Source organism: Lithobates pipiens, unplaced genomic scaffold, assembly GCF_037356315.1.
Source record: "Lithobates pipiens isolate NorthernLeopardFrog02 unplaced genomic scaffold, aLitPip1_a1.2 Scaffold_19, whole genome shotgun sequence".
In the NCBI taxonomy this organism is placed as follows: Eukaryota; Metazoa; Chordata; class Amphibia; order Anura; family Ranidae; genus Lithobates; species Lithobates pipiens.
The window spans coordinates 373,614,511-373,634,576 of NW_027507764.1; the positions used below are offsets into that span (position 1 = coordinate 373,614,511).

The following is a 20,066-nucleotide window of genomic DNA, read 5'->3' on the forward strand; positions in this document are numbered from 1 at the left end:
ACACCCCAGAGAATAAAATGGTGGTTGTTACAATATTTTATGTCACATGCAATTACTTTAATGAATTAAAAAAAAAAAAAAAAAAAAAAACATCAACCAGTAAAGTTAGCCCCTTTTTTTTTTTTTTTTTTTTGGTATATTGTGAAAGATTTTTACATCGCGAGATTTGTTAAAGAATGGTGATCTTTTTATTCCAAGCAAAAAAATTGTGATCCTCATTTTGGCCAGAATTGTGCAGCTTTAAGCAGAATACAAATTGTCCTAAATTGATGAAGAAATTCGATTTTTACTTTTATTTTTTTTATTTTATTTTTTATTGGGTGTGTTTTTATAGCAGAAAATGTGTTTTTTTTTTTTTTTTTTTTTTTTTTTTTAAATAAAAAAATTGTCAGGTTTTTTTTGTTCACATCACAGAAAATAAAAATTGCAGAGGTGATCAAATACCATCAAAAGAAAGCTCTATTTCTAGTAAAAATAAATAAATAAAAAAACATCTATTTTGTTTGGGTACAGCATCGCACGAACGCGCAGTTGTCACTTAAAGCAATGCAGTGTTGTATCGCAAAAAATGGCCTGGTCAGGAAGTGGGTAAGTCCTTCCAGGGCTGAAGTGGTTAATATCTGCCTTTCAGCCCTTTTTAGTATTGGAAATATCTTGTGACTTTTTATATATGGTGTAGGCTGCTAATGAATGAGAGGAGCACACACTGAACGGACAGATTTTTGTATTTTTAGAATCCTACACTGTAATTCTTTTCCGTTTTTTGCTTTTTCCCTGTTTGTCATGGGTTGAAGCTTTGCTAATTATAAGAGATTACTGCCGACTGACCGCTGACCTTTCTAAGATGCGTGAATAATCAATACATGAAAAGCCTATATGCTTCTAGGGCTTATGTTCATCATTTCCAGTAGGTACTCATTTACAAATAACTATTCCTACATAAAAAAACAAAAAGAAAAAAAAAAATCAATAAAATTTGCTCTGGAGAATTATTATCTTTGTCTAAGAAACCTTGCACTGGGGAAAAAAAATCGAATGATCATTTGAAATTATTGAATTTTTTGTTGCTAATCATTGTGAATGGCCAATGTCAAGCAACCAAAACATACCGTTAGATAATTTCATACTAGATGTAATTTGTAAATTGGTTTTCATTTCTATATTGGCACCTGAAAGTCGTGGTCTGTCATAATACAGGACAGCTATGGGGTTTAATGGAAAAATATGAAGCTATAAGCCTGTTTGTACCTACCGTATATACTCGAGTATAGGCCGACCCGAATATAAGCCGAGGCCCCCAATTTACCCCCAAAAAACTGGAAAAAATTATTGACTCGTGTATAAGCCGAGGGTGAGACATGCCTGTCCATCCCTGTGTGTCCGTCCATCCCTGTGGGTCCATCCATCCCTGTGTGTGTCCATGCATCCGTGTGTGTGTGTGTGTGTGTGTGTGTGTCCATGCATCCGTGTGTGTGTGTGTCCATGCATCCGTGTGTGTGTGTGTCCATGCATCCGTGTGTGTGTGTGTGTGTGTGTCCATGCATCCGTGTGTGTGTGTGTCCATCCATCCCTGTGTGTGTGTGTGTGTGTGTGTGTGTGTGTCCGTCCAGCCTGCGTCCCGTCCCGGCCCGAGCCGAGCCTCCGTCCTTCAGCTCTTCGTCGGCGGCCATTCTAGGATTCAAAAGCCGCGCCTCCGTCGGTGATAGGCGGAACACTCAATTTCCCACTGACTGCTGGGAAATTGAGTGTTCCGCCTATCGGATGTCCGTGATAGGCGGAACACTCAATTTCCCAGCAGTCAGTGGTCCGCCTATCATGGACGTCCGCTCATCCTCATACTACGGACGAGGATGAGAGGATGTCCGTGATAGGCGGAACACAGACTGCTGGGAAATTCAGTGTTCCGCCTATCACCGACGGAGGCGCGGCCTTTGAATCCTAGAATGGCCGCTGTCTGTCTGCTCGACACGCTGATCGGGCAGACAGACAGCGATGACTCGAGTATAAGCCGAGGGGGGCACTTTCAGCCTCAAAAAAGAGGCTGAAAATCTCGGCTTATACTCGAGTATATACGGTAATTTTTTGTACTGTACAAATGATTATGCAAAATAACTTCCTTTTATAGATTGTAAATTTATAGAGGTATCTAAACCCATAGACAAAAATGTTGTGTTACAGCTTACCAGTCCTTAACCACTTGCTTACTGGCCACTTAAACCCCCCTCCTGTCCAGACCAATTTTCAGCTTTCAGCGCTGATGCATTTTGACAATTGCGCGGTCATGTAACACTGTACCCAAATTAAATTTTTATAATTTTTTCCCCACAAATAGAGCGTTCTTATGGTGATATTTGATCACCTCTGCGGTTTTCATTTTTTGTTAAAAAAATGGAAAAAGACCGAATTCTAATTTTTTATTTTTTATATAGTTTGTCATACAATTTTGCAAACGGGTAATTTTTCTCTTTCATTGATGTACACTGATAAGCTGACAGTGATGGGCACTGATGGGTGGCAGTGATGGGCACTGGGTGGCAATAATGGCCACTGATTGCTTACACTGATAGGTTGCACTGATTGGCACCACTAGTGGTCATTGATGGGTGGCACTGGTGGTCAATGGCAGGTGGCAATAACAGGTGGCACTGGGTACTGATTGGCACAGATGAGGTGCTTGTGATGCTTCCTCTTTGGGACCGATGTCCCTTTTAACATAAGCCGGTGATCAGCTTTTTTTTCCTCCTCACGCTGTCAGCGTGAGGAGGAAAAAAAACAATTACCGAGCTTTTGTTTACATCATGTGATCAGCTGTCATTGGCTGACAGCTGATCACATGGTAAGGGGCCGGGATCCGGCCCCTTACTCGGACCAGTGATCACCCGAGTCTCAGTGACTCGTGATCACAGCGCGCTCCCCGTGCGCATTTCAGGGAGCCTGCACAGGGGAGGACTTCCTATGATGGCCTCCTGGAATTTGAGGTCCGCTCTGTAGCCATCATTCGGCTTTGGCCCGGACCACAAGTGGTTAAAGTGGAACTTTACTCATAAAACTAAGTCCAGCCTCGATCACTTGCCCATTTTTGCAGGTATAGCTATGTAAAACATTAAAAATAGGTGCCTATACTGTTTAACCACTTGACCTCTGGAAGGTTTTACCCCCTTCATGACCAGCTCTTTTTTTTGTTATTCATCACTGTGCTACTTTAACTGGCAATTGCGGGGTCATGTAAAACTGTACGGCAGTGACATTTATATCCTTTTTTTTTTTTTTCTTTTTTTATTTTTTTTTTTCCCCTCTCATAAATAGAGCTTTCTTTTGGTGTTATTTAATCACCACTTGTTTTTTTTTTATTTTTTATTATGTATATGAAAGAATACAGAAAAAAAATGAAAAAATAAAAACAATACATTCTGTTATAAAACATATCCAATAAAATCAAATTTCTTCATACCTTTTGGCCACTATGTCTTCTGTTACATGTCTTTGGTAAAAAAAAAAAAAAAAATCTAATATGTGTATATTGGTTGTTGAGAAAGTTAAAGCGTCTACAAATTATGCTATATATATTTGAAAATTGATCAATCCTGTTGTACTGACTGCCCATCTTGTGTTGTTTTTTTTTTTTTTGACCCTTAAAATGCCAGAACAGTACAACCACTTTTTAGAAAGTAGACAGTCTGAGGTATTTAGTTGGAGGCATGGCGAGTTCTTTAAAGTTTGTAAATTTTTTCTTTCTTTTTTTTTTTTATCACAATTTTTTGGAAAATAAAGAAATGTAAGTTTTTTTTTTTTTTCACCTTTTTTTTTTTTTTTTTTTAAAGTGAAACATATGGTCACCAGTGCAGTACAGTGTCATCATATAACTGGTGTGGTGGTGTTTAGGGATGAAAGTATGTTTAAGAAAAAAAAGCAAATGCATTCAATTTTTAATACTTCTTTTTTAATATTTTTATTTTTTCATATTTTTATCAAAGTAGTTCCATGACACTGTACTACTCTAGAGGGTTCATCAGGTTTTTATTTTTTTACACTTTGATTGCTATCAGGCTTCGTGTACACTGCTGCTGGTAAACAAACGTTTAGGAGCAGTTGATCGTTTTTTGTTTTTTTTTCTGCCCCTGAACTCTCCTCTGTCATCTTATCAGTACATGTAAACAGGGTCGTCTATAGTCCTTTCTAGGCAGTTGAGTTTAGTAGCAGTTTTTGGAAGGGGATGGATTTTCAGATACATTTCAAACGCCTGTAACATCTTGTAAATGTGTTAACCCGCATTTTGCCGCATTTTGTTTACAGGTGTTTTTAATTTTTGTCTATTTAAAAAAAAAAAAAAACTAAACGCAAACGGGCCTAAACTCATTATGTAAAGACGTCACTATCTGTCAAGTTAAATCGTTCATGAGAAGTTATAAAACCTAAGTACATTAAGCCTTACAGTGATTATGATTGTAGGAGCAATGTTTTGAAATGTCATGAATGGGTTACAGTCGTAACGGCTGTGATTACTATTGTGATGCTGTGTTTGGCCCACAGATATCACATGGTGCTGTGATTTGCCATAGTAACGTGATAGCTGTGGGTCAATCGCAGCCTTTCAATACTAAGCACAGCTGCTATGAATGAAAACCATTCATAATAGTTGTGTTTACATTGTGACCGCACAGCAATCACATGACACTCTGGCCACTCAAAGAGGTCGGGCCCTGGGAGCCGCAGTCTGCTGTGGACACAGTGGGAGCAGCGTGCCCTGCAGCCAGTGACATACATGTACACGATTCAACCTGGTCAGTGGATATTTTCCCCTCCCTCTCCACTGGGCGATGTGAAGGGGCGAAAGTGGACTCTATTGTGGGTGGGTGAAGGGGGGGGAGAGTAGGACGCTACTGGGGGGAGGGGGGTGGTAACAGAGGAACACACTACTGCGGGGGGGGCATGAAGCAGTTAAGGGGCCAGGGGAGCACACTACTGTGGGGGTGCGCAGAGGAGGACTCTACTGTGAAAGGGGGATTAGGGGGGGGGGGTTTGAGGGCAGCAGAGAACACTACTGTGGGGGGTTTGTGAAGGGGGGGAGGGGGGACTACTGTGAAGGGGACAGAGGAAGTAACTACTGCAAGGGGGTGATGTGAAGGGGGGCAGTGGAGGACACTACTGTAGGGGGGTTGAATGCGAGCAGAGGCACACACTACTGCAGGGCAGTTAAGGGGTTAGAGGAGGACACTACTGTGGGTGCAGGGGGGAGACAGAGGAGGGTGATTTTGAGGGGGGGGCAGAAAAGAACACTACTGTGGGGGGGGGGGTGAAGGGGGGCAGAGGAGGACTACTGTGAAGGGGAGAAGAGGAGGACACTACTGTAAGATGGTGATGTGAAGGGGGGCAGAGGAAGACACTACTGGGGGGGGGGGGGGAGTAGAGGAACACACTATTGTGGGACAGTTAAGGGGGCAGGGGAGGACACTACTGTGGGGTTGGGCAGAGGAGGACTCTATTGTGAGAGGGGGATTATGGAGGGGCAGAGAACAACACTACTGTGGGGGGGGGGTTTGTGAAGGGGGGGAAGAGGACGACTACTGTGTGGGGGCCAGAGGAGGTCACTACTGCAAGAGGGTGATGTGAAGAGGGGCAGAGGAGGACACTACTGTAGGGGGGGGAGCGAATGAGAGCAGAGGAACACACTACTGTGGGGCAGTTAAAGGGGCAGGGAAGGACGCTACCGTGGGGGCGGGGGGGGGAGACAGAGGACGACTCTACTGTGAGAGGGGGATTATGGGGGGGCACAGAAGAACACTACCGTGGGGGGGGGGGGGTGTTGTGAAGTGGGGGGAAGAGGAGGATACTACTGTAAGGGGGTGGTGTGAAGGGGACAGAGGAGGACACTACTATTGGAGAAGGGTGTTGATATGAAGGGGGGTTGAGGACACTCCTGTGTGATGTAAATAAAAGGGGGATGTATCGGGGTTCAGAAGACTACTATGAAAAGGGACTTTGATATAAAGGGGGGATTGTGATGTGCAGGAGATGGTAAAGACTCTGATGGTAAGCATGGGGTAGAGATATTAGGCGGTCACACAAACATGCGTTTTGGACATCTGTTGTAAGAACATTTTTCTGACTGAACCTTTTGTGAATTTTAATTCAATACCCCTGCCCTACTTGACGAGGACAGGGCTGCTCCACCTCTCTTCCTATATCCTGTGCCCCCCTACAAAACACCCCCCCCCCCCCGGTATTCATAGCAATGCTGTTTCTGTGAAAGGGGTTATGTGGCCGGCAGATTTGTAATGGAGTGTGCAGCTCAGATCCTGGCTCCTTGCTGTCACTGACTGAGCCTTGTGGAGAGACTAGCCCGAGCATGGAACAGGGGCATAAGTGACTTTTCCCCTTTCTTTCCTACTGCCCCCCTTCTCTGTCTGCCCCCCCCCCCCCCAGTGCCTTTTCCATCTGCCCATTTCCCCCCATCCTTTTACCCTGTGACAAGGACACTGCATTTCTGGTACAAGCAAAGGGTACATTCTGTACTTGCTGAAAATTTCCTTAGCCCGCAAAATGAAAACTAATGCAACCACCACATTTAATGACTGATGAACTGCAATATATTACATTTTTTTTTGTTTTTCAGTTTAGATACCATTTAAGAGATAATCTTATGATGATTACCTAATCGTTTTTTTTTTTTTTTTTTTTTTTTTTTTTTTTTTTTTTTTGTCCAGTATGGAGCTGAATTCAGACGGTTTTGCCTTAATCGGTACAAACCAGGAACTTTTGAGGAATTCTACAACCTTATACTTCAAGTCCATAATATCTCCAATGTGGATGTCATGCTTGGATATGCGGATATTCATGGTGATCTTCTACCCATTAACAATGATGATAATTTCTTAAAAGCTGTGTCAAGTGCCAACCCCCTCCTAAGAGTATTTATTCAAAAACAAGGTAAGATGCCGGTTTGTTTTTTTCTTTTTTTCGTTAAGACCTTGTTTTTTTTTTTATATTTATTTATTTTTTCAGTGATTTGCAAGCATATAATTGATAATTGAAGACAGAAGAAGCATTTTTAATATTTTAAGTAGATTGTTTTGGTTTGCAAAATGTTAGCTCTTTTACGGTCAGGAATTCCGATCCACCTATGGCTAGCTTAAAAATCTTATCAATCGAATAAAAAAGTTTTTTTTGACTGAAAATTTTCAAATCAGCCAATTACCTGGTTACCTAGCAAAGCATGTCCGCTATAGAGAACCTGTCCTACTGTTTTCAGGCAGTGGATGGCATATATTACTCTGTATGGGGCACCTGGCGTGCGGATCTAAGATGCGCTGAATGTTGTATGATTATTTTTGATGTACGAAGGATTGGGGATTATTTACTAAAACTGGAGTGTGCAGTATCCGGTGCAGCGTTGCATATCCAGGTTCAATTGCCAAAGTTTAACCACTTAAGGACTTGGCCCATTTTTCAAACTTGTTTACAAGTTAAAATCATTTTATTTCTTTTTTTTTTTGCTAGAAAATTACTTGGATCCCCCAAACATTATATATTTTTTTTTCTTCAGACACCCTATAGAATAAAATGGCTGTCGTTGCAATACTTTGTCACACTGTATTTGCGCAGCAGCTTTACAAATGCAATTTTTTTTAAAAAAAATAACATGTTTTGAATTAAAAAAATAAGAAAACAGTAAAGTTAGCCCAATTTTTGTTTTATATTGCGAAGGATAATATTACACTGAGTAAATTGATACCCAACATGTCACGCTTCAAAATTGCACCCACTCGTGGAATGGCGACAAACTTTGACCCTTAATAATATCCATAGGCGAAGTTTAAAAAGTCTATAGGTTACCAGTTTTGAGTTGCAGAGGAATAATAATAATAATAATAATTTGCTAAAATTATTGATCTCTCTCCAAACGATTGTGATACGTCACATGTGTGGTTTGAACAGCATTTACATATGCGGGCACGACTTGCGTTCACTTCTGCATTTTTAAAGAAAAAAAAGTTATTACTGTTAATTTTTTATTTTTTTCACTGTAAACATCCCTTGTACTAGAAAAAAAGCATGACAGGACCTCTTTAATGTGAGAGCTGGGATCAAAAAGACCTCAAAACTCACACCAAGGCTACATGCCCACGTACGTTTAAAAAAAATGAGCTGCAAAGCTAGTACTGACGCGTTCGCTCATTCTCCCCCCCCCCCCCCTCCTGACCTGTTGGGCTGCCTGCCCGGATAAGGATCTTGGGGGGGGGGGGGGAACCTCATGCAAAATTTGGTTGGGGTTCCCCTTCAAGATTCTCAGCACACAAGTGGCACCACAAGTTGGATCATCTTGATCCTACTTCTGGTGCGACTTCTATCCAAATCAATGGGCTCCCATAGGGAACCATTGATTTTGAATAGAGACAGAGAAACGTGGAACGGTGCATAACGCTGTGTATACAATGTTAAGCCCCGTTAAATCGTGTTTTAACACCTTTTACCAGCGTCTGGCGTTTTTACAGCTCTAGTGCTGTAAGCCTCGGAACGCACTGGTCCTGGGTTTCTTTGGACCTTAAAAACGCCAATGCCACTTACAGCTCAAAAACGCCATGGTGGCCATGAGGCCATAGGCTAACACGGATAGGCGTTTTTAAGCTGCAAAAAATGCTCAAAAAAGTGGCTGTAAAAATGTCCGTGACCATATTATTTTTTTTTTTTTTTTTAAGTATTTTTTTATTGAAAACATTTTTTTCCCCTTTTTAAGGCCATTTGGTGAAAGTGACGTTTGATGTTGCTTCCATCATCCAATGTCATTGAGTCAAGTGGGGGGGCCATCATTTTCTCACTCAACTCGCAGCCTCTGAGGGGAAAGGACCATATCGTCTCCGCTGCTACCGGCGCCTCCAGTAAACGGCAGAGATGACTAGAACGCGGGGACCACTTCTATCCTAAACGACCGCCCACCGTTTCAGATAACACTGGGGTTATGGCAGCTATCTCCCGCCATAACCCCGGTATTCTACGTCAAAGTACTGATGTACAGCTACGGCAGTTTGCGGTAAGTGGTTAATTGAACAAGCTGAAGTTAGAAGCTGATTGGCTACCATGCAGAGCTGCACCAGATTTTGCACTCTCCAGTTTGAGCAACTCTCCCCCATTGTGTCAGATAATTTTTGCTATGAACCTCATTTAATGTCTATGGAAATCTAAAGTTGGCCATTCAATCCCCAGACCACGCTGCCAACTACACCTACACTTGGCTCAGGTGGCCTGTGCTGCAACAAATTTGAATATTCATGTGAATGACTACATCTGAACAATAGTTATTAGGCATCCCTGTTTTTGAAGTGGTTTAATGTGTTGGAAGCATATTAATAAAAAGCCATTACGGATGTGTGCGGTAATCATGGATTTGATTCTCTGTCCTGTTTTTTTTCAGTATGGATAATTATCTGGTAGAAGTGTCTGGATTGCTCATATATGGGTTTATTATTCTCAAGCATCAAAGGTTTTCTGGCTCTTGGCTGCCATAGGAAGTAGCCCACTTTGCCTATTGTGGAACGTGCTATTAAAGATTAAATCTTTCTATTCCGCAGCTTCGTAGGTTTGAGGGATTAAGATTGTAATTTAGATAGCTAGAGGTCAATGAGCCTTGGTGAGTCACTGACACATTTCTACTTTGCTTGAATGTTGGCATTTAGTTGAAAAGACATTGCCTGGAGGGTGGCAGGAGACGGAGCAGTTGGAGGTTCCGTAGTGTTCTGGATACGAGTAGCTTGTGCACAAAATCATTAGAGGATGGAAGGAGAGATTGACACAGCAGCTGTGTGTAAACTTTGCAAGACTATCCGACTCATTTCATGGCTTCATTGGTTTACACAAGGCTTCGGGGATTTATGGGCAAGTGTTTTACAAGGCTTTGTTGTCAAACTGCAGCTTGTGTGACATTTCTGGCCCTTATCTTCTTCCTATATTCTAGAATTTAATTTCAGGTCTGAACTTGACTTTTATTGACCCCTTTTAAAAGGGATCTGCGTAACGCAATTAACCAATAAAGTACTATAAAGCCATGAAATAGAATTTAACCTTCCCACAAAAACAGCCCTCAGAAGGCTAATAATGAGAGACACCAGACTCCAAATTTGTTGTGTATGATCACTTGTAAAACAGTCCGTTCTTTTTCACTGGAGAGATTTGTATTCACTTGGCATTAATGTTTATGTGGGCGCTGCGTCCCAAGAACATCTGCTTTAGAAATTTAAAGTGAAAGCATCATCTAGTCTGTTAGTAGCGAGATGGAGATCAATCGGTTCTAAGCATGAAGTGACCTTCTCCCTTTCCATCTCATGGCCTACAACTTCATGTTGACGTTATTATTTAAAGTTAATTTGCAATAAAAATCGCACAGCAGTAGCAAGCAGCCATAAACTTCATTGCTTTAACCTGGATAATGCTGCGGGTTACTGAAATGAGTTCTGTGCATTGCTTTATTGGATAAACCAATTAGTGGAGTTTCATTATCTCTAAGAGCCATATACATGGGGAACAAAGGAAAACCTGTGCGTGACTAGTCTTCCTTCTCCCCATCTGTGTAGGTGTGAGTCAGAACCTGCCATGAACCCGTAGGAGCCTTCTTTTCTATGCTTTGTATATCCGTCATCATCATGCAACTCTGGGTGTGGGCAAGAAGTCCCCGTGATCTTCTTTTTTTTTTTTTTTTTTTTTCCTCATAACTTTAATTGCATAACTTAATTTTATTATAAATGAAAATTAAATAATTTCATCCACACAGGTCCAATATGTAATATTGATTTCAAAGGATAAAATCAAACCTAGTTTTTAAATTCGGGGCAAAACACTTTGCTTGTTATATACTAATAAATCCGCTCTAATGCTGTGATATCAGTTTGTGGATGGCTCTTGTTAGAATTGGCTGGCCATACATTGTGCAACTTTCTTTTACAATTTTCCTTAAGATTTACCAAAACCATATAATATGCGGTCAAACCTAAACACTTTCAATTTAGATACAAGCAGGCAGACCGACCTTTTGTACTAGTTAAAGGATATGTAAAGGTTCGTTTAAAAAAAAAAAAAAAACAGAAAAAAAGAGACATGTCATACTTACCTGATCTGTGCGGTTTGTTTTTGCACAGTGTGACCCCGATCCTCCTCTTCAGGGGTCCCTCAGCGGCGCTCCTGGCTCCTCCTCTTCTCATTGGAGAGCCACTCTCCCTCGGGGGACTTGTGCAGGCACGCCCGTGTGTCCTGCTGCTGCACCCATTGGCACACACAGCAGGACTCACGCACCCCCCCCCCCCGACTCCCATGTCATTGGATTTGATTGACAGCAGTGGGAGCCAATGGCTGCACTGCAATCAATCTATCCAATCAGGATCTGAGACAGCGGCTGGAGCTGCTGTGCTTGTCCCCATAGCTGGAGAGACTGGGTTCAGGTAAGTAAAAGGGGGGGGGGGCTGTTTCATCACAGGAGGTTTTTCACCTTAATGCATTTACAACCCCTTTAAAGGTAAATATATTGGGAATTGAACAAGACAATTGTATAATGTATGACCAGCTTAAAGCCTCATACACGCTACTAGTTTTAATAACTGACAGCTCAGGTCGGAGCTGTGGGGGAAGCATGCAAATCTTTCCTGCAGGTAAGAAATTCACACAGTTTATGGCAGTGATGGCGAACCTTGGCACCCCAGATGTTTTAGAACTACATTTCCCATGATGCTCATGCACTCTGAAGTGTAGTTGAGCATCATGGGAAATGTAGTTCCAAAACATCTGGGGTGCCAAGGTTCGTCATCACTGGTCTATGGTCTGCCTTAAAGTGGTTGTATACTCGCTGAAGGTTTTTTTTTTGTTGTTTTTTTTTCCTGACCTGCAAAGGAAAAGGCATAATGAGCTAGTATGCACCGCATACTAGCTCATTATGAAATACTCTACCTTAGAACGAGGTCCCGACATCTGGCCCTATTCACGCTGAGGGAGCTGACATGTTCCCTCGGCGTTCCTTCCTGGGTATCGCGGCTCCGACGCTGTGAGTGGCCAGAGCCGGGATATCGGCATGCGCGGGAGACTTCTTTCCGGCAGGGTCCGGCGTCTGCCGGACTTTCAGCCGAGAATCCCCTGTGCGCATGCGCCGCTGCAGTCAGTGGCGCATTGTGAGGGGAATTTTTTTACCTACAAGTAAGCCTTATTATAGGCTTTCCTGTAAGTTAAAGTCCAAAAATTTGCTATACAACCACTTTAAGTTTAGTACACACTAGTATTATTTGAAAAAAAAAAAAAAATTTTTTTTTTTATTTAACCCAGCAGGGCTGAATGAAAAAAACAAACAAACTGATGGCTTTAGTCGAAGCCGCTGTACTAACAATTCAACGTTAGTACTGCAATCCCACCTGCTAAAATATTATGTTCTGACAGGGGGGACAGCCTCCCGCCCTCGGCACCCCCGCCCAACCCCCCCTCGGCACCCCCGCCCAACCCCCCCTCAGCACCCCCGCACAACCCCCCTCCGAACACGCTAACCTTTTTTTTTCGGTCACAAGCCTTCGACGGAAGCCGGTCTGGCTGCCATACAGAACCAGTTTGTACTGAACCAGCTGTTGCCACCCTGTGCTTGCTAGGCTTAAGTAACATTTAGGCTTAGCTTAGGCTGGCAATAGACGGAGTAAGTTTCCTGCTGAACTGGCCGAGTTTCTAACAGTCTATGGCTGGCTTTATAGTCCATACTTGCATATAGTGCCTACAGTAATCATGGTGAGTTCCTGGCACTTTCAATAGAATCTTGTAAGCTTTTTATAGAATACAAGGCATTTTGTGAAAAGCTTACAAGGTTTTTAGATAAATGAGGTGATGTATGAGTGTCTCTACACTATCATCACTGTATGCACTATACAAGAGCCACAACTGTATAGCTGGCCATAGACTGAGTAATTTTCTTTCCTGCAACCACAGGTTGACGTGCTGATGGGGAAATCCCTCCAAAAACTGAGTGACTGATTATACTCAAGTTGATCGATTGAACATACAGCCTGCCCATACATGGTTCAAATCGATTTGAATCTGAGATTCGAATATTCTATGGCTGGCTTAAGTCTCAGCATAGGAATTCTTGCGCTTACAATACTCACAGGGATGAATGAAATTTAAGAGGTTTAACTACTGCAGCTAGATTTTTTTTTTTTTATTCTTAAAATGATACATCTTAGTTTAAATATTTAATATATTTTCTATTGTGAATAAAATATTGGTTTATGAGATTTGCAAATATATTGCTTTCTGTTTTTATGTAGATTTTACACAGTGTGTAAAATACCCTTTTTATGTGCTTTTTGTGGAATTGCCTTTTTATGTTTTATGTGCAAGGAATTGCCTTTTTTATGTGTACCTTTTTGTGGAATTGGGGTTGTACTTTAAGGGCCCATTCACACCAGTCAGGTCTGTTAAAGTGCTTTTAATTCACAAGTGTTGCATTATGGCGGCTCATTCATTTCAATGGGATTCCTAATGCACCACAATGGACAAAAACTTGGAAGGGTTGTATTTTTGCTAGGCCAATGCAATGCACAGTGTGGTCTGTTACCACTTTATGGCACTGCATGGTACCAAGGCATGAACCGTATGTGGTGGTGTGACTGGGCCCTGAAGCGGGCAGATTTATTCTGGATAAGTATATTTGCATATTGGCAACCCCCCATCACAAACTGCTAGAATTTTATTTAAAAAAATATTTAATGAATTTATTTAATATTTAATGGATATCGGAAATGAGCGCTTATTATAATTTATAAAATGTTTTAACCCCAATTTTTTTATTTATTTTTTTAAACCTACTTTTTAGTCACTTGATTTCTTGTCAATAGATCATTTCTTATCCATTTTACAGTACATAATTGAATGTCTTGCTACTGGTTTTCTACATGGGTGGCACAGGTTGGCATGATTACTGCTGCCCTGACAAATAATCGGTGGCCTTTCAGACTTTGCACACTCCACATTATCCTCAATCTCAATTTACATTTGGTTGTGCTGAAACAAGTAACAGTTTATCTTAATTTGATAGTGGACAGATTTTCAGTTTTGTTCAGCTGTTTTCTAGTCTGCCTAATCAATGTCAATTATTGCTTGTGTCCCTTGTGTGTATTATGCTTTGTGAAATCATTGGCCACAAATACAGGCATCTTTCTATGAAATGTAACAAAGCTTGCTTAGGTCTCTGAATAGCCATTGCATCTGCTGCTTTTTGTATGGAGGAATGTCCGTTCAATTGGTCCCATTGAGGGCAATCATAATGAACAGGCAATAGAAAAACAAGCTGATGTGCTATGTTGGTTCCACAGATGTAAGCTGAATGCACTGGGTTACAGTAAATCAGTAATAAACCCAAAAGCAAACATTTGTTATATTGCAGCTTGCCAATTCTTAGATGTGGTTGCTGTCAGTGCCGGGACAAGATCAAGTGCCCAGGGCAAAAATGTCAAATTGCACCCACCTTCATTATGTGCAAACTTATGAGGAGGAGGGGGAGAGAGAGCACAACCCGCACCTCCTCTTTTTGACACTTCCAGCACTGGGCTGACAGAAGTAGTGATGCTGCTGTCACTACTCCTGTCAGCCTTATAATAGAAGGAACTTGCGGCACCCTCATTCCTACAATACATGCTGCGCCCAGGGCAGCCACCCTTTTGTCCTGGCCCTGATTGCTGTACCGTAAAACCTTGGTGTGAGAGTAACTTGGTTTGAGAGCGTTTTGCAAGACAAGCCAAATGTTTTAATACATGTTGACTTGGTATACAAGCGATGTCTTGATATAAGAGTAGCGTCATGTCACAACAGAGTATAAAAGAAGAGAGGCGCCTCTAAGTGTGGTAATATGGTTACATTTTAATGAAGGTACAACATTTAGCATCTTGCATAGTTGATGATTAAAACAGGCACATCAAAGTATGCAGGCATCTGGAATAATGATGTCCACATAGATCGTCGTCCTCACCACCATCGACGCCGTCCCTTCTACACTGCGCCCCACGAGTGGTTAAACCCTCGCTTTCAGATTGCTCTCCTGCAGGGTTGTCTTCCCGTTCATGATTGCAGACTAAGAGCGGTGAGAGCCGGCGGTGCGGGGGATGGTCTATGTGGACAGCTTTACCCCAGATGCCTGTGCCATGTACCTATTTTCATCAACAACCATGTGATTTGCAGAATGTTGTACCTTCATTAAATGTAACCTTATTACTGCACTTAGAGGCGCCTCTCTTCTCTTTTATACTCTGTAGCTCCTGCTGGATTTTGCTTCTAATCCCCTTGTAGAGGCTTCCATTTGTGGATGGACATTTTATGGTTATGTAACCTGGTCACATTTCTATAATCTTTTTATATGGACTATAAACTGAAGGATTTATAGATAAATCATTGTGGAACTAATCATTTGAGTTTCCATTATTTCTTATGGGGAAATTTGCTTTGATATACAAATGCTTTGGATTACAAGCCTGTTTCTGGAACGAATTATGCTCGCAATCCAGGGTTTTATTCTATTAGTTTTCTTTTTTAGGCTTGCTTTCTTTTTTCATCTGGTGATCCAGTCAGCAAGTCTGTGTTTTTTTTGTATTTTATTTTTTTAGCACAAGCTCTTGTATAAGTTTACATGGATAAATGATTAACCGCATGCCAACCAGCCGCCGCAGTTATACTGCAGCAGCATGGCTCGGCTGCACGAATCATCGTCATGGTACGTCAGTACCATAGATGGCCACTCCTGCTCGCCTACGGAGCTGATGCGAGTGCCCAGCGGTCGCGATCACTGCCGGGCTCCCGCGATCGTTCGGGGCACACAGACAACTCTGATCTGTGTGTGTGTGTGTAAACACTCAGTTTCCGGTTCTCTGAGGGGAGAACAGACGGATCGTCTGTTCATATACTCTCTCTATGAACAGACGATCTGTCATCTCCCCTGCACGGTCCCCTCCCCCCTTCAGTTAGAACACACACTAGGACACACTTAACCCCTTTACTGCCCCCTAGTGGTTAACCTCTTCACTTCTCCCTTGTGGTTAACCCCTTCACTGCCAGTGACATTTTCACAGTAATCAATGCAATTTTATAGCATTGATTGCTGTAAAAATGTCAGTGGTCCCAAAAATGTGTCAAAATTGTCCCACGTGTCCGCCATAATGTCGCAGTCCTGATAAAAATTGCAGATCGCCGCCATTACTAGTAAAACAAAAAAAAATGAATAATAAAAGTCATAAAACTATATCCCCTATTTTGTAGACGCTATAACTTTTGCGCAAGCCAATCAATATACGCTTATTGCAATTTTTTTTTTTTTTTTGCCAAAAATATGTAGAGGAATACGTATTGGCCTAAATTGAGGAAAAAATGTTGCTTTATATATTTTTGGGGGATATTTATTATAATAATAGCAAAAAGTAAAAAATTTTGCCTTTTTTTTTTTCTCCAAAATTGTCGCTCTTTTTTGTTTACAGCACTAAAAATAAAAACCACAGAGGCGCTCAAATACCACCAAAAGAAAGCACTTATAACACCTGTCAGATTATTATTTTTTTTTCGTCATCTGTGTCTCATTTTAGAGATTTCCCCCTCACTTCCTGTCCCATAGCCAAACAGGAAGTGAGAAGAAGTCCATGAAAATGAAGGGAATATCTTTGGGACACCCAGGTTACCAGAACTAGTGTCCTCAATGGAAGATTTCTCCGCTTACTTTTCTAGGGACACCCAAAATTTGTGGTTTTCTTTGGGTGAATCTCCTTAATGGGGGCACAGACAGCAAAAAAAAACAAAAAAAATGATGGGGTTCTAATCCTTCTGCACTCCATTCAAATCTAAGAAAAAGTTTTGCCTTTAGTTATACTTTCAAATAATTCCAGCGCCATCATCCATATACAGAAGTAGAAGGGACAATGCAAATGAAACAGTGTGTGTTTTAGTATCCCTTTAACTGCTAATACAAGTTTTCAGCCACATAGGGAGTGCAGGATTTTCCATGCGTCGGTTGACCTGTAGATTTACATTTTTAATTGTGATCAGTGAAGTAAAACCCTTGTGTAGCACTGTAAGGAATGTAATGAGATGTATACTCTTTAAAAAAAAAAAAATTGTTATTCGGTCGCTCTGCCTTCGCGCTCTCTTATTTAAAGGGGAGGGCCTCCCTAATAATAATAATAAAAAAAAAAAAATCACATAAAAAAAAAAAATGATGGGAAAAAAGTTTTTTTACTTACCAGAAACTCCTGTTGCTAGGAAGTCTTCCTAATCTGCCTCTTCCTATTCCGCGGCGCTTCCTCCTCTTCGGCGAGCTGCCCGTCTTGTCTTCTGGGACATGTGTGTGTCCCAGAAAACAACGGGGCCATTCACAAAACGCTGCACAACTCGCGCATGCACAGTAGGAAAGTGCACGTGAAGCCGCAATCCTCCACTGCCTGTTTCCCTTCGATAAGATGGCGGCGCTGGCACTCAATCCGATGGACGGATCAGCCTCGGGCGGCCGACATTGCGGGCTCGCTGGACAGGTAAGTGTCCTTATTATAAGTCAGCAGCTACAGTGTTTTTGTAGCTGTTGACTTTTAAAAAATAAAGAAAAAATTGTGTCTGAAACACCGCTTTAAAGTATAACTAAAGGCATAGTTTTGTATGGAGTGGAGGGGGGGGGGTTAGAACCCCTGTCAGTTTGTATTGCTCTCTGTGCCCCTGTTAGATAGTTTGACCCTCCTTTATTTGCCCTGTTTTACCATTATTATTGAAAGAAAATCCCAAATGTCCGGTTGTCCCCAGAAAAATAATAGAGGGGAAATCTTCCAGTGGGGACACTAGTTCTGGTGACCTGGGGGGCCTTAAAGGATTCCCTTAATTTCATAGGAAATCTCCGCTAAGGGACACAAGATGGTGAAAAAAAATCTTGACCGGAGTTAAGGAGGCGCTATATAACGCTAAAAATAGTGTCTGCAAAGTGCCTTGAAAGAGCCTCTCCTCTCACTGAGGGCTTTCGCACTGGTGCGCTGGCAGGGCGGTAAAAAAAAAGTCCTGCTAGCTGCATCTTTGCAGTGCTGTAGAAGCTCCTGAAGTGCCCCTGCCCATTGAAATGGGCAGGGCAGTGCCGCTGAACTGCCGACAATGCGCCTCTGCAGCAGTGCTTTGTGGGTGTTTTTTAACCCTTTTCGCCCGCTAGCAGGGATTAAAAGCTTCCTGCTAGCTCCCAAAAACCTCAGCAAAAACGACGATAAAGCGCCGCTAAAAATTGCGGCTCTTTGCCGCCAATGCCCTAGTGTTAAAGTAGCCTTACTCTATCCAAAATGTAAAAAAAAAAAGTTTTTCCTATAGTTCTACTTTAAAGAAAACCTGCTGCTATTACTGGCCTCTTTTGAAAATGCTAGTGGTCGGGCTGTCACGCTGACGCATTGAATCCCATGTTGGGTCTTTGACCCAGAACTAGTGCGCAGTTTGGGAGATTTCACTCCAATTCAATTTGTCTTCCAGGTGAATGACCCAAACCCGGGTTGTTTGAGGTTAGCATTGGCAGCCTACTGTATCTGTTTTCTGTACAGATTTTTTCTTTTTTTTTTTTTTTATATACCACCTACATATTTTTTTGAATATTGTTTGACAATGTTAGCATGAAGCGTTTTTTATACAGCAGCAGTAATGGATTTAATATTTACATTAGTAACCTAGGCATAGAGTCTAGCAGAGCAAGGACTAGATCATTGGATCACATTGGGGAATGGAATCTACAGCAAGGCCCAGTAAATAAAACCTGTGGGCCGCTGTTCTTTTAACTGCTCATAGGCAGCATAGGGAGAGAGAGAGAAAATGTCAGCCAGTGATAGGTGCTTAAAAGAAAAGAAAATACCACCAGATCTGTGGAGTATTCAACATATTTTATACATGCAGCAAGTAAATGGAGATGGTACAGAGAAACATCCAGGTCCTCTTTTTAGTTGTATGCCTGATAAAGCATTTCTTTAAAGTGATTTAAGTTGTGCAGCTTACCAATCCTTAAAGGGGTTGTAAAGGTTGTGGTGTTTTTTTTGTTTTTGTTTTTTTAATAACCTGTTATGCTTACCACCGCTGTGCAAGGGTTTTGCACAGCTTGACCCCAATCCTCCTCTCCTGAGGCGCTCTTGGCTCCTCCTCTTCTTGAGTGCCCCCACAAAGAGCCGCTTTCCATGGGGGCACTCATACGGATGCGCTCCCGAGTCCTGCTGCTGCGTCCATTGACACAGACAGCAGGACTTGGCCCCACCCCCCGCAGGCTCCCGTGGTCCCTGGACTTGATTGACAGCAGTGGGAGCCAATGGCTCCTGCTGGTATCAATCTATCCAATGAGGACCAGAGATGGCGGCTGCTATGCTCGTCCCTGTCACTGGAACGATTGGGTTCAGGTAAGTACAAGGGGGGCTTTGGGGGGTGCTGCACTAAAAATGTTTTCACCCTAATGCATAGTATGCATTAAGGTGGAAAACCTCAAAGGTTTACAACCCCTTTAAATGTGGTGCATTAGTGTTCTTTTTTTTTTTTTTTTTTTTTTTTTTTTTTTTTTTTTTTTTTTTTTGTACACACGGCCGGACTGTTCGACAGCAAAGGTCCGACGGAACGAATCAGTCGGACAATTCGACCGTGTGTGGGCTTCATTGGAACTTTGCTGTTGAAAAACCAGACTGACTTTAGATTTAAAACATGTTTCAAATCTTTCCGACGGACTCGAGTCCGGTCGAAAAATCAGTTTGTGTGTATGCTAGTCCAACGGACGAAAACCGATGCTAGGGCAGATACTGGCTATGAACTTCCTTGTTCTAGTCTGGTCATAGGTCATCACGTTCAAATCCATCGGACTTTGGTGTGATTGTGTGTAGACAAGTCCGTTTGGTGGAACTTCAGTCTGACAAAGTCCGGCTGTGTGTACACAGCATTAGGTTTTTATTTTTTCCTTTTATTTTCATGAAGTACCGTATATACTCGAGTATAGGTTGATCCGAATATAAGCCGAGGCCCCTAATTTACCACAAAAAAAATGGGAAAACTTATTGACTCGTGTATAAGCCGAGGGTGAGACATGCCTG

The 20,066-nt window shown here is 41.9% G+C and overlaps 1 protein-coding gene across 1 annotated transcript in view; it reads left to right on the forward strand.

Moving 5' to 3' along the window:
- The window catches only part of PARD6G (par-6 family cell polarity regulator gamma), a 180,169-nt gene that overhangs the window by 45,540 nt on the left and 114,563 nt on the right, over positions 1-20,066 (forward strand). Inside the window, exon 2 of the mRNA XM_077492304.1 lies at positions 6,705-6,927. Coding sequence (XP_077348430.1) covers positions 6,705-6,927 — 223 coding nt within the window. The remainder of the gene's footprint in view (positions 1-6,704; positions 6,928-20,066) is intronic.